Source organism: Triticum dicoccoides, chromosome 3B (genome assembly GCF_002162155.2).
Source record: "Triticum dicoccoides isolate Atlit2015 ecotype Zavitan chromosome 3B, WEW_v2.0, whole genome shotgun sequence".
NCBI classification, from domain to species: Eukaryota; Viridiplantae; Streptophyta; class Magnoliopsida; order Poales; family Poaceae; genus Triticum; species Triticum dicoccoides.
The window spans coordinates 633,792,698-633,810,461 of NC_041385.1; the positions used below are offsets into that span (position 1 = coordinate 633,792,698).

The 17,764-nt window shown below is 49.8% G+C and overlaps 1 protein-coding gene across 1 annotated transcript; it reads left to right on the plus strand.

Annotated features, from left to right (window-relative positions):
- The first annotated feature begins 1,395 nt into the window (after nucleotides 1–1,395).
- LOC119277532 (AAA-ATPase At3g28610-like) lies at nucleotides 1,396–3,366 on the plus strand. The gene is made up of 2 exons (XM_037558815.1): nucleotides 1,396–2,007; nucleotides 2,237–3,366. Exons 1-2 carry the CDS (start codon nucleotides 1,436–1,438, stop codon nucleotides 3,267–3,269), a joined length of 1,605 nt encoding a protein of 534 aa, XP_037414712.1. The 5' UTR covers nucleotides 1,396–1,435; the 3' UTR covers nucleotides 3,270–3,366.
- Nucleotides 3,367–17,764: the final 14,398 nt, after the last annotated feature.

Below are 17,764 nucleotides of genomic sequence, written 5' to 3' on the forward strand. Positions count from 1 at the left end.
GAGAAAGAACACACATCATATATGAGGCCATCGACCACACAGGTGCCTCATTGGAGCGTTGAAGCATGGGGTGCAACATGCTAGGCCGCCCACCATGTCATGTGTTGTTGGATGGAGGAGACAAAGAACGTGACGACGACTCAGCCCTATGCCCTCGCGAACTTTCTCGACGGAGTGGTGTCCAGCTTGGCGACAGATCTGGGGGCGCAACAACTCAGCCCTATGCCCTGGCAGACTATTTGGATGCAGTGGTGTCCAGCTTGGCGACAGAGGTGGGGGCGCAACATAGGTATGCTTGCGACGGAGGTGGCGGTGGCCACGTGAGAGACATGAACTCGCGGTGGAGGCGGAGGTTGCGGCGTCATGGTCTGGGAGGAACGGTTCTGAGATAGACACACGAGGATAGAAAGGATGTGTTCATGCCTCCTTGCAATGCTGCGTGGTCCGTGCACAGGGTTGGACGCTCTGAGGTTAGCGCTTGGCAACTAGTGGCTTAGACTGAGTCGCGGGCGGGATACACGGAGCGAGCATTCGCTGATTACATTTTTTTTATAAAAGGAGCCAAGGGTTGAAATTGTTTTTGAATGGTTGTGTCACTAGACTGTGAAATAAAAGGATGCCAGGGGTGGATTTCTGAGGATATTATTTGCACTCACACCATTCTTACCATATGTCCCTCTATTGCTTCCTTTTTCACCGTATATGACAAAAGACGTGGAGACACCCAGCGCAATATGAATAAAGGAAGTGGAACGCGCCGCGAAGGCACACACGATGGGGGGGATCGTTCGACCACTTCTGCTCCTTGGCCTGGTTCTACCTAACGCCGGTTGTCGCGACGAGCGACCCCATCGGGGTGCTCTGGACGTATCTCAACCAGCACCTCTGCGGCCTGTGCGGCGGCTCCTTCCGTTCCTTGACACGTTCGACATGTATAAAGAGTGTTGAAAAGGTCGATTGTCATGTACAAAGTTACTAACCAAAGCGCGCGCACACACACACGCACGCACGTGTGTGTGTGTGTGTGGTGGGGGGGGGGTATGTGCACAAAATCTGTTTTGTGTTATGAACAAGATGCCACCGTGCACGCTCTGAGATTAGCACTTGGCGACTAGTGTCGCAGATTGAGTCACGAGCGGGATACATGGAGCGAGCATTCGCTGATTACATTTTTTGGTAAAAGTGGAAGTGACAGGTTAAAATTCTTTTTGAATGATTGTGTCACTGGACTGTGAAATAAAAGGATGCCAGGGTGGATTTCAGAGATAATTCTTTGCACTCACACCATTTTTACCATCCGTCCCTACACCGCTTTCTTCTTCCGTTTCAACTTTCTAAGTATATAGCCAAAGGCGTGGAGACCCCAAGCGCGGCATGAACTGAAGACTGAAGAGAGTAACGCAGCAGAGAGACAGAGGCAGAGGCAGAGGCGGAGATGATGGGCACAGTGTTGGAGCACTTCCGCTCGTCGGCGTGGTTCTACCTGACGCCGGTGCTGGCGGCGTGCGCCCCCATCGGGGTGCTCCGGACCTACTTCAACCAGCACCTCCGGCGGCCCGTGCGGCGGTTCCTCCCGTTCCTGGACCCGTTCGTCACCATCGACATCGCGGCCAAGCCGGAGGAGTACTCCTTCTCGTACCAGGGCAAGGTGAAGTCGAGCGACGCGTACGCGGAGGTGCTGGCGTACCTGAGCGCGGTGTGCTCGCGGGACGCGCGGGAGCTGCGCGCGGAGGGCGCCCTCGAGGGCCACGGCTTCGTGCTCAGCCTCCGGGAGGGGCAGGTGGTGGCGGACGACTTCAAGGGCATCACCATATCGTGGTCGGCGGTGGCGGAGGAGAAGACGACGTGGCGAGCGTCGGGGCGGTGCTGCCGCCTCACGTTCCACGAGCGGCACCGGCGGCTCGTCGTCGACGAGTACCTGCCGCACGTCCGCCGCGCCGGGCAGGAGGTCATGTTCGGCAACCGGCCTCGCAGGCTCTACTCCAACAAGAAGGAGCTCAGCTACCAGTACGTAATCAATCAATCAATCAATTACCTATGCAATTAGCTTGTTCTTCTTATTATTATTCTCATTTTTTATCCGATAATCCGAAGTTCTGAATGAACACCTGAATGAGCAATGGATCCAGAGCAATGTGAAGCATTTTCTCTTTTCATCTTGCTAGAAATTACCGACTCTGGTTTAGGTTCAGAAGATCACTGATTCTAGCTTCTCCCATGGCAATCGATCGATCAGTTCTAGGAGGGACGAGGTGTGGAGCTACATCGACTTCGACCACCCAACCACCTTCGACACCCTCGCCATGGACCCGGCCAAGAAGCAGATGATAATGGACGACCTCGACGACTTCAGCAACAGCAGGGACTACTACCGCCGGATCGGCAAGGCGTGGAAGCGCGGCTACCTCCTCCACGGCCCGCCGGGGACGGGCAAGTCCACCATGATCGCCGCCATGGCCAACTACCTCAACTACGACATCTACGACATCGAGCTCACCACCCTGGAGACCAACAGCGACCTCCGCAAGCTCTTTATCGAGACCACCGGCAAGTCCATCATCGTCATCGAGGACATCGACTGCTCCCTCGACCTCACCGGCAGCCGTGCCACGATGCTGCCGCTGCCACCGTTTCACGACGACGCCGCCGAGGCAGGCTACGACAAGTCGCGCGGCAAGAGGCTCAACATCCTCACGCTCTCCGGCCTGCTCAACTTCATCGACGGGCTCTGGTCGGCGCACAGCGGCGAGCGCATCATCGTCTTCACCACCAACCACCTGGACAAGCTCGACCCGGCGCTGATCCGGCGCGGGCGCATGGACATGCACATCGAGATGTCCTACTGCGGCTTCGAGGCCTTCAAGACGCTGGCCGGCAACTACCTCGAGGTGGACGCGCACCCGCTGTTCGGTGCCGTCGAGGAGCTGCTGCGCGACGTGGAGATGACGCCGGCGGACGTGGCCGAGTGCCTGATGCCGTCCAAGCGCAGCGCGCGCGACGCCGACGCCTGCCTCGCTCGCCTGATCGACCAGCTCAAGGAAAGAAAAGCGGCCGCGGAAGACAAGGAATCAAAGACCGCCGAGGAAGACGACGTGAAGGATACGGCCAACAAGGAGGACAAGTGGGAAACGGAGAAAGTGCCATCCAAATCCAAAAAGGACAAGAGCGAGGTTGCTTCGAAACCTACCCGCCGAGTCATGACAAACGGAGCACAAAGTGGCGCGAGTGGTGTGAGTGTCTCTAGTTCTACTGATGATTATTTGTCTTGAGGTTGAGGGAGGTCTGTTGGTTACTGTACTTGAGAGCAGAGACTTGGTAAAATAAGGGATCGCCTAAACATCAGTTGGCTGACTTTCTTTTTCCAAATCGGGCTTGCGTTAAATCAGTCGACTGAGATTTAACGAAGTCTCAGTCGACCTTGCAGCTTTTGTTCCATCGTTTGCAACATTTGTTTCCTGCCGGTTGCAACATTTGTCTTGCTGGTTGTAGCATGTCGTTCCTCGTCGATGTAGCACGTTTTCTCACCGGTCGCAACATTCTTGTTTGACGGTTGTAGCATATGTTGTTGTTGCTTGCAGTACTGTTGCAATATTTTTCGCCGCTGTTTGAAGCATCCAGCCATGCCGCTTGCAGCACCACAACTATGCTGATGTCACTCGACTGAGACTTCGTTAAATCTCAGTCGACTGAGTTCTATACAGTCCACAAATCGGGCTTGCTAAAAATCTATCGATTTCTCCCCCAAGCACGATGCATGCTAGTGTTCATCTTCCAAATCTATCAATTTCTCCCCCCAAGCACAATCCATGCTAGTTTTCATCTTCTTCCTCCCGCTGGGGCCGCTGCCACCTGCTGCCTCGCCACCCCGTCATGTTCAGAGCCGTCCCCTCATTGCTCCGACCATCCCTCTAAACCTTGTCCTTCTTCGACACCGGCAATCACATCGCCGCCCTATGCCTGCACCATCAACAACTTGTCCCTTCTGAGCTGGTGACGCCATCACAACGCTTTGTCCCTGTCTCCAACGAGGTCATGCCGAGTCCTCGTCGAGGGCGCCATTGCGATGGCTTGTCCAGCTCGGGACACTATGGCTCTTCCTCCTCTCTTGTGTGAGCAGTAAATAGATTTTTTTTTCTTTTTGAAAATGAGGTTGAAACCGTAGCACACGCTGCAGCATGTAGTAACACTGCCCACACGTTTTTTTACTCTAGTTGCCATCTAAAAAATCAAAAAAAAACTAAAATTTGCCATCCAAATAGAAAGTTGACATGCTTCACAACTAAAGTTGTCATCCTCTTGTAACTAAAGTTGTCATCAAAAATCGTGTGGGCGAAATTGCTTCATACCATACGTATGGGCGTTATCAGGTAAAATAAAGTTAGAAGGCCCTTGCACTTGCAGATTGCTACTTGAACGTCGAAAGAGGTTTTGAAATTTCCAACTTCAGCCAGCCAATGTACAGTAGGTGAATTGTCGACTGTGCCGGCAAAATATACATGTGCGGGGCTAGTTAAATTAGCTCGAGCTTTAGGTGCACGAGTGCCTTATTTATTTACTTACAAGTGTCCGTGCATGTCAGCAAAGTAATAGAGTTCCAGTGTATGGAGACGTGGTCAAAGTTTCAGTAATCTAACTTTACGTCCACGAGGCCGACCGCCTTGTCACCTTTATGTTTGGCGTCAACGAAAGGCTCCTCATAGACCTCAACCAACAAGACCCACGGGGCGTCAACGCCTCAAAGGAGTAAGCAGAGACGGACGGATCCTCTGAGAGAAGTGGAATCAAACAGCAACGGTAAACCTTTTTTTTTTTACACAGTAAGTCGCAAACATTCATAGATACGCGCATATATTTACCCATATGTACGGACACAAGTACATTTTACCCCTACGAGCACCTTCGAAAAACTGAGCCAGTATATCATCGTGAAATTTACGAAGTCACCGTAGGTGTCCCGTAGTTGACGGAAACGTCTCCTCCTACTGAACGTGCATCATCGAAAATCCTAAAATAAATCTAGAAAAATGCGAGCACCAGAATTTGAACTCTGGTGGGCTGAGGATATTGTTGTCCTCCTAAGCACCCAACCATAGATTGGTTCGCAACAGTACTGTAACTTTGGACTATCGGCGTCCAAGATCCGGTCAAAACTAAATTTGTGTGAGCTTTGAAAAACACTACAAAAGATAATACTTCGTGCATTGCTGCTTAAATAATTTGCAATTACTTCAATGAGATTTGGTCATATGAATTTTAGTATTTGAATTAATAATATAAGAATTGAAACTAGAAAATATGGAGTATATAAGTTATAACATTTGATTATTATATAGCTGTAGAATATTTATCAAATATGAATTACATACATGGTTCACGTTTTTAGGTGCATGCATGATACATGTTAAGATAAGTCTTTTTCCATGCATGATAACATGATGAGTTGGTATAGTTGCATGTTGAAAGATTTAGAATTAGAGGTGATCAACTCGTTAGGTATATATATTTGACGTGAACAAAAGGTCAACCACATCGTCACCTCTATATTTGATGTGAACAAAAGGTCCCTAATCGGCCTCGATCAACAAGACCCACAGAGAACTTGAGAAGCGGAGTCAAACAACAATAGTGCTCTAACTTTGCATGATTGGTAGCCGTCCGATCAAAACTAAATACGTGGAGTGGGTGTCTGACTCGCAGATACTAGGGTTTCCCTCCTCCCCGCCGTTGGCTGATACCATGGCTGGGAACTTCAAAGGTGGGTTTGGGGGGCGATTCAATAGAGTGGGAGGAAAGCCGGTTTCCAAGATCACAAGAAAAATTTCCCCTGTGGGAACATATATGGAAATAGGTTTAGAAACAATCCCTCTGTTTCGAATTTCAATTCTGGTGGTAGAGGGAATTTTGTGGGTAATTCTTCTTCGTCTGGTTATCTCAATGATGGCTATGACGGAGAGGATGGGAGACAAGGAGGACAACAAGTTTGGAAGGAGAAGGTTGAAGGAAATATGCCCTGGAGGCAATAATAAAGTTGTTATTTATATTTCCTTATATCGTGATAAATGTTTATTATTCATGCTAAAATTCTATTAACCAGAAACTTAGTACATGTGTGAATACATACACAATACATAGTGTCCCTAGTATGCCTCTACTTGACTAGCTCGTTAATCCAAGATGGTTACGTTTCCTAACCATAGACATGTGTTGTCATTTGATGAACGGGGTCACATCATTAGGAGAATGATGTGATGGACAAGACCCATCCGTTAGCTTAGCATTATGATCATTACCGTTTCATTGCTACTACTTTCTTCATGACTTATACATGTTCCTCTGACTATGAGATTATGCAACTCCCGAATATCGAAGGAACACTTTGTGTGCTATCAAACATCACAACGTAACTGGTGACTATAAAGATGCTCTAAAGGTGTCTCCGAATGTGTTTGTTGAGTTGGCATAGATCGAAATTTGGATTTGTCACTACGTGTATCGGAGAGGCATCTCTAGCCCTCTCGGTAATGCTCATCACTACAATCCTTGCAACCAATGTGACTAATGAGTTAGTTGCGGGATAAAGCATTACGGACCGAGTAAAGAGACTTGCCGGTAACAAGATTGAACTAGGAATGATGATACCGACGATCGAATCTCGGGAAAGTAACATACCAATGACAAAGGGAACAACGTATGTTGTTGTGCGGTTTGACCGATAAAGATCTTCGTAGAATATGTAGGAGCCAATATGAGGATCCAGATTCTGGTATTGGTTATTGATAGGAGATGTGTCTCGATCATGTCTACATAGTTCTCGAACCCATAGGGTCCGCACGCTTAACGTTCGATGACGATTTGTATTAAGAGTTATGTGTTTTTGATTACCGAAGTTTGTTCGGAGTCCTGGATGAGATCACGGACATGACGAGGAGTCTTGAAATGGTCGATACATAAAGATTGATATATTGGACTATGTTATTCGGACACCGGAAGAGTTTTGAGTGGTATTGGGTAAAAACGGAGGGCCTGAGGGGTTACCGGAAACCCCCGGGTAAGCAATGGGCCATGGTGGGCCATAGGGGACAAAGAGGACAGCCCACATAGGGGAGGCACCCCCCCATGGGAAGTCCGAATAGGACTAGGGGAGGGGACGCGGCCCCCCTTTCCCTCTTCCTCTTCCTCTCCCTTCCTTCCTCCCCCCTTCCACCAAGTGGAATCCTACTAGGATTTGGAGTCCTAGTAGGACTCCCTCCTCTTGGCGCGCCCTACAGGGCCGGCTGGCCTCCCCCTCTCCTCTTTTATATACGGGGGCAAGGGGGCACCCCAAAGCACAACAGATAATCTCTTAGCCATGTGCGGTGCCCCCCTCCATAGTTTAACACCCCGGTCATATCGTCGTAGTGCTTAGGCGAAGCCCTGTGCTAGTAACATCATCAACACCGTCGCCACGCCGTCGTGCTGATGGAACTCTCCCTCATCCTCAACAGGATCAAGAGCTCGAGGGACGTCATCATGCTGAACGTGTGCTGAACACGGAGGTGTCGTACATTCGGTACTTGGATCAGTTGGTGAGGGAGTCCTGGATTAGGGAGTATCCGGACAGCCGGACTATATACTTTGGCCGGACTGTTGGACCGTGAAGATACAAGACTCAAGACTTCGTCCCGTGTCCAGATGGGACTCTCCTTTGCGTGGAAGACAAGCTTGGTGATCCGGATATTATATTTCCTTCTTTGTAACCGACTCCATGTAAACCCTAGCCCCCTCTGGTATCTATATAAACCGGAGGGTTTAGTCCTTAGAGACAGAATCATAATCATCATAGGCTAGCTTCTAGGGTTTAGCTTCTACGATCTCGTGGTAGGTCAACTCTTGTAACACCCATATCATCAGTATCAATCAAGCAGGAAGTAGGGTTTTACCTCCATCGAGAGGGCCCGAACCTGGGTAAAACATCGTGTCCCTTGCCTCCTGTTACCATCAGCCTCAGACGCACAGATCGGGACCCCCTACCCGAGATCCGCCGGTTTTGACACCGACATTGGTGCTTTCATTGAGAGTTCCTCTGTGTCGTCGCTGTAAGGCTCCATGGCTCCTTCAATCATCAACAACAACATGGTCCAGGGTGAGACTCTTCTCCCCGGACAGATCTTCGTGTTTGGTGGCTTCGCACTGTGGGCCAATTCGCTTGGCCATCTGGAGCAGATCGATAGCTACACCCCTGGCCATCAGGTCAGGTTTGGAAACCTAAACTACACGGCCGATATCAGTGGAGAATTGATCTTCAATGGATTCGGTCCTCTGCCAGGAGCGCCGGACAGTCACGATGAGCACGGCTTAGACCTGCTGTCAGACAATGCTCGGGACATCGCCCCTGCGGGAGCCCCGGACCTAAATTCGGGGCAGATTGCGCCGCCCGAGGACGGGTGGATGGACCCCGCCCCGGAGGCCGCACCCTTATCAACGATAGAGCCGAACACAGACTTCACCCCAAGGAAGCCTGCGACACCATACCCTCGGACTCGTATCCGGCTGTAGGTTCCAGTCCGTGCACCTCCGAGCCCGCCGAATCTGGTTGGGCTCCGGTAATGTAGTTCACTGCTGCGGATATCTTCCAGCACTCGCCCTTTGGTGACATGCTGAACTCGTTAAAATCTCTCTCTTTGTCAGGAGACTCCTTGCCGAACTATGTTCGGCTCGAGTGGGAAGCAGGCGACGAAGGAATTCATTGCCCACCCACCACCCACTTCATTGCCATGGTCGATGATTTAACTGACGTGCTTGACTTCGACTCTGGAGACATCGACGGTATGGATGACGATGCAGGAGAGGAACAGGAACCACCGCCCGCGGGGCGGTGGACAGCCACCTCCTCATATGATATATATTTGGTGGACACTCCGAAAGAAACCAATGACGATGAGGCAATAGAGGATAACCCCTCAAGGAAGAAAGCAAAGTATGAACATCATCAGCGCCGCCCCAAGCCCCGCCACAACACTGCTGGCACGACAGTCAAAAATAATCCAGATGGTGCCGAAGATGAATACAATCCCGATCAGCCTGCCTTCGAGCACGTCGGACTGGCGGCGGACGGATATTTGGAGAGGGACAACTACATGCCCCCCTCCGAAGACGAGTTGAGCCTCGACGATGATGAATTCAGCATGCCTAAGGATCCCGCGGAACAAGTTCGCTTTAAGCGACGGCTTATGGCCACTGCGAGGAGCCTGCAAAAGAAGCAACAACAACTCAAAGGTGACCAAGATTTGCTCACCGACAGATGGACCAAGGTCCTGGCCACCGAGGAATACGGACTCGACCGCCCCGACAAAGAGCACACACGGCACAATTCGCTACCTCAACCAAAAGAAGGAGAACCTAAGGCACATACCCCGACGCCAATACATCACCACGATCCAGGACAATATGCAGGAAACACGAGGCAGCATCCTCAAGCCTCGGCGCAATCGTCATAAATGTCAATTCAGGGAAGTTGGTGCCAAATTCAGCGGCCCCCAGCTCGATCAGCGGAAAAAGAACAGCTCAAGCCCATCCGGCCCAAGCAGAATACTCGATCAACCATGTGAAATTCATGGTACCCCCAGAAGGGCGGCCAAGCATACCAATAAAGAATGTCGGATCCTCAAAACAAAACGGTCGGTCGCGCGCCGGAAACAATGAAGGGAGGTTCCAAACAACGAAAGACCGATCAAACATGGTAAGGTCAAAGGAAGATCCCCCTAAAACAACAAAAATACGACCGATAGTCTCTGACCACATCGACCGTCCGGACAACATCAGCCATAGCAATTTTATTGCACTCACTATCAACCCAATAGTTTGGGGGCTCCATCTCACACGAACCCCCACGGGCATAAAAATTATCAATAACATCTCCTCAAAGATGCCAGGTGCAAAGGCCAAGTTTTAACTGGCCCACCACACTAATGGTTGTCTTCGGATCACCAAACAAATACCACGCTGAAGAATAAGTCTTCGGCATTGTCCCCTTATACAGTAATTACCACATAGTACCGGGACGAACCACGTTGGCTAGATTCAACGGGGTACAACATTAGGCCAGTCCCACGTGACATAGTCACAATTATGGGCAAGTCCGAACTCCACCCTCAAAGTGGAAATCATACCGCTGCTGGAATAAGCGAGTCGTGCCTGTTTATCAAATTTTGATTCGGCAGCCAACTACCCGGACACCAACTGAGGAGTCCGAGCTACTTTATGGCATGATAGCCTAGTTCAGCCAGGCTCCGATCAGGCACCCGCGGTTCAACCACAGGACATGCAGCTGCCTTTAAACATTTGTCTTTACGGACTAACTTTGGCACAGAACAGGACTGGCGACGCGGAATCAGCTCGGATGCACAAGGGAGGAGCACATAAGTGAACGCCCCCCCCCAAAGGAGGCAGTCCGGATACATTTCATATCCACACACAGCCTCCTCCAGTTCGGCCACGACAGGTTCCGCCAAAAACACCTCTTTTTATAATCATAAACTGTACTCATACACATAGACATGTCACTCTACTACAATGCGTAGACTTAAATAACACTTACCGGCCGTCGTTCCTCATTGACGCCTTTCTGTCATAAACAGCACCCACGCCTCGCGTTATGCCCCACTATGCCAGGGGCTTCATAATATTCATGATATGGCAACAAAGTCCGACCACCTTTTCGGTCGCTCGGCACCCCGAACTTATAGCACTATATGCATCAGCTCTGAATCATGTCTTGGGTAATTAGTTGGGTTTGCCCGGCTCCCATGTTTTGGTACCTTACGTTCCGCTCCATCGGCTAAGGTAGCGCTGGGAGAACTACTGCGATTGTGTCCCGGTTCTTCCGGACGAGCACCTCAATAGAGAAAGCCGAAAACTGGCTGTCATGATACAGCGAGAGCTGGTCAGCAGTTTGAGAGGTTACAAAATCTTTAAAGGTTTATTACGCATAATGCCATTATAAATGCAAAGTGCGACGGATCGGCCTTCCGATCAGGCGCCGATAGAGCCCCTAGTACAGTCTTCCAAACACCAGGGGCTGCGCCCACCATACTTGAATTCCTATGGCTAAGTGAGAGTGATAAAGCCCTATAGTCTGATTGCCTGGTTCGTGGTGAGGAACACCTCCTTAAAAGGACCCAACAATGGGATAAAGAGTGTTCATATATGTCCCGAACACCCCCGTACTTTTTACGTGGGGGCAGAAGCCGATGACTGGCCAACTCTCAGGATTTATATACACTAAACAACCGCACAGGAAGAACAAAAAGTTCACATAAACAGGCAATAAATAATAAAAGTGCCATTATCCCGCATTACAAAGAATGGCACGACTGCCTTCAGGCAAATATAGTGCCTTTGGTACACTGATCCGCCACAAGGCGGGCTCCTTTCAGGACACTCTCATAGTACAACTCGGGCTTGCGATGCTCCTTACCCTCCGGTGGTCCCTCAGTCATCAGCTTCTCAACATCAAGCTTCCCCCAGTGCACCTTCGCACAGGCAAACGCCATGCGTGCACCCTCTATGCAGACCGATCGCTTAATGACATCAAGCCGAGGGCAAGCACCAACAATCCGCTTCACGAGTCCGAAGTAACTGCTTGGAATTGGCTCCGCGGGCCACAGCCGGACAACCAAGTCCTTCATGGCCAGTTCGGCCGCCTGGTGCAATTCGACCAGCTGCTTCAGCTGATCGATAAAGGGCACCAGATAATTCGGCGCCAAATACTGCGACCAGAAATGTTTCTCCACAGACTTCTTCCCCTTAGTCCTATAGAATTGGGCAGCATCTGATATGCTGCGTGGTAGATCCGCAAACGCCCCTGGAGAAACAAGAATTCAGCTTGTTGCTTAGAGTTCCTCCCATTACTATGCAAAAACGGCCTTGAGTACAAAAGGCCTTACCAGCTGCAACCTTCCGGGCCTCCTGAATGTCCTTCAGAGCACCTCGGGCTTCTTCCCGAGCATCCTCTGCAGCTTGGAGAGCAAGGGCAAGTTCGGATCCTTTCCCTACTAGACTCTGCTCCAAGACCTCGATTTTCTTCACGGCCTCCTGGAGCTCTCGCTCAGCTTCGATGACCCTGGCCTCGTGCTTCTCACGAAGAGCCTGTTCGGCGGCGGCCTTATTGTCGGCTTTGGCCACGGCCTTCTTCAGTGCCTCAATTTTGGCACTCGCCCATAGAGCATACAATACAAATATTTTCGTCGGGCACAACTTCTAATTCATGCTCAACTTAGCACAAGGTTTCGACATACCTTGCTTGTCCTCCAACTACTTCTTCACACGGCCAAGTTCCTCTTTGGCCCGTTCCAGACGCTGCTTTAGTTCGGACACCTCCACACTATGAGCGGCGGTCTTCTCTGTGGACGCCTGTTTTCAAACAAAGGGATACACGTAATTAATTGAGTCTCCTGCAAAGCGGATGATTTGGTCCCCTGTTCGGCTTTCTCTCTCTTTCGCCGGACAGTGCATCAGGGGATACTACTCATACTATGACAATCTCCAAGGGGTTTCTAAAAACATACCTCAAAGCCCTTTATAAGGCTAAGGCAGGACTCATTCAATCCGCTCTCGGCGGACTGAATCTTTTCAATCACCACACCCATGAGAGTGCAATGCTCATAAATGATGGATGCACTCTTTAGCACCGTCAATATGCCGCCCGGCAACTCTGCTTGAACAGAGTTTACTGGCGGAGCGGGCAGGCCTCCCCCCGTCAAAGGTAGCTGCTCGCCTGACTTGGAGCCTCAAAGGTCTCCAGGACCGCGTCCGGCCGTGGGCCGAATCCAAGATTGTCCCCGCCATCGACAAACATGGGAGCCGCTGCTCCCGTGTGTCCGGCCTGAGGGATATGCCCCCCCTGGTCCGGGCCCCGCTGAGACGACACCTCAGTGTCGCACCTAGGCTTCGGGGAAGGGGCCTCTGGAGGCGTCTAGCTCGCCAGGGCATCGGAGCTCAGCGAATCCTCCGATGAGGATTGTCCGGCGTGGGACCTCGTCGGGCTGTACAAAATATGGCAACAGTTAAAACTACTACATCCTAATGACCTCGGGCACGTAGGTGTGTGTAGGTTTCCTATACTTACGACTTTAACAGGGGCTGGGCCCTGGGATCCCACTCCGGTCTGCTATTAGCAGCCGTGGTGGACGCCTCGGGGAGGGAACCCTTCCCCCTCTTTGGCGATTCGGACTCCAGGGATGAGGAAGCCGGCCTTTTCTTCCCTGCCCCTACGGGGGACTCGTATTCTTCCTCCTCCTCTTCATCCTCGGAGGAGAGGTGGTCGTGGGAGTCTTCGGATTTTGTGTCCGAAGCATCGCGACAACGGAGGCCACTCCGGGTCTTCTTCACCTTCTTGGAGACCTCTTTCTTCGGCGCCGCGTAAGGCGCTGGGACCAGCATCTTCGTCAGAAGAGGTCCGGCCGGTTCCTCCGGCAGTGGGGCTGGACAGTGTATCTGCTCCACCTTTTTCGTCCATTCCAGAGATTATTATAGAAAGCATGATAAAACCGTCTCCCTCAGGATATGTCAGCTAAAACATGGATGGACAGAGCACATCAATGACTTACCGGACTCGCAGAACAGGATAGTTGATACCCGCGGTCCTCGGTGGAGCCCGGCCACGGTTTGCTGGACTTGAAGAGCACCTTCCAGATGTCCTTGCTGGAGGAGCGATAGAGCTCCCATAGCATCTGGTGTTCGGCTGGGTCGTATTCCCACAAATTGCAGGCTCGACGCTGGCAAGGGAGAACCAAGCGAACTAACATCACCTGGACTACGTTGACGAGTTTGACATCCTTGTCGACCACGCTCTGGACGCGCGTTTGGAGCATCGACAGCTCTTCGAATGAGCACCAATTCAGGCCCTTCTCGGGCCAGGACTTGAGCCACAGTGGGGCTCCAGATCTGAATTCAGGAACGGCAGCCCACTTTTTACTGCGTGGTTCGGTGATATAGAACCACTGCTGCTGCCACTCCTTGACGGAATCATTGAAGGCCCGGTCGGCCATACGACCTTGGGCATCTTGCTCACCATGGCACCACCGCATTCAGCGTGCTCGCCATTCACCATCTTGGGCTTCACGTTGACGATTTTCAGCCATAAGCCGAAGTGGGGCAAAATATGGAGAAAAGCCTCACACACGATGACGAACATCGAGATGTTAAGGAAAGAATTGGGGGAAAGATCATGAAAAATCAATCCCGTAATAATACAAGATGCCACGAACAAATGGGTGAAGGGGAAACCCGAGCCCGCGGACAAAATGAGGAAGGAACACGACCCTCTCGTGGGGCTCCGGAGTGGGGACAATCTGTCCCGCCGGTGGAAGATGATGGTGGATTTTCTTGGCCAAGTACCGGGCCTCTCGGAGCTTTTTGATATCCCTCTCCCGGACGGTAGAGGCCATCCATTTGCCTCCTGCTCCAGATCCGAACATCTTCGGAATCTCTCTTCGGTGGAGAAGAAGAGTGCTTGGGCGCTAGGGCACGAGCAAAGGGGAATGGACTAGCGGAAGGAAAAGGCGTGGGCAAAAAAGGAAGAGACCTTATCTCTTTATAAAGGCAGTAAAAAGCTTTTGCGCCTCCCCACTTGCCTGGTGGAACCCGCTCGTTCCCCACTCGCCGCAATTGACGGTGCGGTTGGGCTACCCATACCCGTATTGATGAGAATCCCGTAATAAGGGGACACGATCTCTGCTTCGGCGAGACGTGCAGAGGAAACCGCCTCACAATATATGTTGTGGCTGGTTGTGGGAAAACGATTCGAATAATGACTCGACCGTGGTGTCGTGTCACGCCCTACAAAAATTGCCAGCAGATCAGATTTATGAAGTGCTATGCACTCTACGATGGTATGTGAAGATCGTCTTGCGGATCCGGACACGATTCAAGTGTTCGATAATTACTTTGGAGTATTAGGAGATGGAACTCGCCTTGCAATGCCGAAGACAAAACTGCATGACGGACTCATCGTCATTGAAGCCTGGTTCAGGGGCTACTGAGGGAGTCCTGGATTAGGGGGTATCCGGATAGTCGGACTATATACTTTGGCCGGACTGTTGGACCGTGAAGATACAAGACTCAAGACTTTGTCCCGTGTCCGGATGGGACTCTCCTTTGCATGGAAGACAAGCTTGGCGATCCGGATATTATATTTCCTTCTTTGTAACCGACTCCATGTAAACCCTAGCCCCCTCCGTTATCTATATAAACCGGAGGGTTTAGTCCTTAGAGACAGAATCATAATCATCATAGGCTAGCTTCTAGGGTTTAGCCTCTACGATCTCGTGGTAGATCAACTCTTGTAACACCCATATCATCAATATCAATCAAGCAGGAAGTAGGGTTTTACCTCCATCGAGAGGGCCCGAACCTGGGTAAAACATCGTGTCCCTTGCCTCCTGCTACCATCAGCCTCAGATGCACAGATCGGGACCCCCTACCCGAGATCCGCCGGTTTTAACACCGATAGTTGGATCGTGAAGACATTCGGCTACATTAACCGCGTTACTAAACGCTTACGCTTTTGGTGTATGAGGGTACGTGGACACACTCTCCCGTCTCGTTGCTATGAATCTCCTAGATAGATCTTGCGTGATCGTGGGAATTTTTTTGAATCACTACATTCCCCAACAGTGGCATCCAAGCCAGGTCTATGCGTAGATGGTTTATGCACGAGTAGAACACAAAGAGTTGTGGGCGATAATAGTCATACTGCTTGCCACCAACGTCTTACTTTGATTTGGTGGTATTGTTGGATGAAGCGGCCTGGACCGACATTACATGACCGCGTTCATGAGACTGGTTATATTGCACATAGGTTGCTGGCGGGTGTCTATTTCTCCAACTTTAGTTGAATCAAGTTTGACTACTGCCGGTCCTTGTTGAAGGTTAAAACAACACACTTGACGAAAAATTGTTGTGGTTTTGACGTGTAGGTAAGAACGGTTCTTGCTAGAAGCCCGTAGCAGCCACGTAAAACTTGCAACAACAAAGTAGAGGACGTCTAACTTGTTTTTGCAGGGCTTGTTGTGATGTGATATGGTCAAGACATGATGTGATATAAATTGTTGTATGAGATGATCATGTTTTGTAACAAAGTTATCGGCAACTGGCAGGAGCCATATGGTTTTCGCTTTATTGTATGAAATGCAATCGCCATGTAATTGCTTTACTTTGTCACTAAGCGGTAGCGATAGTCGTTGTAGCTATAGTTGGCGTGACGACAATGATGCTACGATGGAGATCAAGGTGTCAAGCCAGTGACGATGGAGATCATGACGATGCTTCGGTGATGGAGATCATGAGCACAAGATGATGATGGCCATATCATGTCACATATTTTGATTGCATGTGATGTTTATCTTTTATGCATCTTACTTTTCTTAGTACGGCGGTAGCATTATAAGATGATCCCTTACTAAATTTCAAGGTATAAGTGGTCTCCCTGAGTATGCACCGTTGCTACAGTTCGTCGTGTCGAGACACCACGTGATGATCGGGTGTGATAAGCTATACGTTCACATACAATGGGTGCAAGCCAGTTTTGCACATGCAGAATACTCGGATTAAACTTGACAAGCCTAGCATATGCAGATATGGCCTCGGAACACTAAGACCGAAAGGTCAAACGTGAAGCATATAGTAGATATGATCAACATGGTGATGTTCACCATTGAAAACTACTCCATCTCGGAAATGGTTTAGTTGATTTGGATCACGTGATCATTTAGATGACTAGAGGGATGTCTATCTAAGTGGGAGTTCTTAAGTAATATGATTAATTGAACTTTAATTTATCATGAACTTAGTCCTAATAGTTTTTGCATGTCTATGTTGTTGTAGATCAATTTCCCGTGCTACCGTTCCCTTGAATTTTAATGTGTTCCTAGAGAAAGCTAAGTTGAAATATGATGGTAGCAATTACATGGACTTGATCCGTAACCTGAGAATTATCCTCATTGCTGCATAGAAGAATTACGTCCTTGAAGCACCGCTAGGTGTACCACCTGCGCCAGCAACTGCAGACATTGTGAATGCCTGGCAGACGCGTGTTGATGACTACTCGATAGTTCAGCATGTCATGCTTTATGGATTAGAATCGGGACTTCAAAGACGTTTTGAACGTCATGGAGCATATGAGATGTTCCAAGAGTTGAATTTTATATTTCAAGCAAATGCCCAAGTTGAGAGATATGAAGTCTCCAACAAGTTCTATAGCTGCAAAATGGAGGAGAATAGTTCTGTCAGTGACCACATACTCAGAATGTTTGGGTATCATAGCCACTACTTGACTCAGCTGGGAGTTAATCTTCCTGATGATAGTGTCATTGACAGAGTTCTTCAATCACTGCCACCAAGCTATAAAGGCTTCATGATGAACTATAATATGCAAGGGATGACGAAAACGATTCCTGAGCTGTTCGCAATGCTAAAGGCTGCGGAGGTAGAAATCAAGAAGGAGCATCAAGTGTTGATGGTTAACAAGACCACTAGTTTGAAGAAAAAGGGCAAAGGGAAGAAGGGGAACTTCAATAAGAACAGCAAGCAAGTTGTTGCTCAAGGGAAGAAGCCCAAGTCTGGACCTAAGCCTGAAGCTGAGTGCTTGTACTACAAAGGGACTGGTCACTGGAAACGGAACTGTCCCAAGTATTTGGCAGATAAGAAGGATGGCAAATTGAAAGGTATATTTGATATACATGTTATTGATGTATACCTTACTAATACTCGTAGTAGCGCCTGGGTA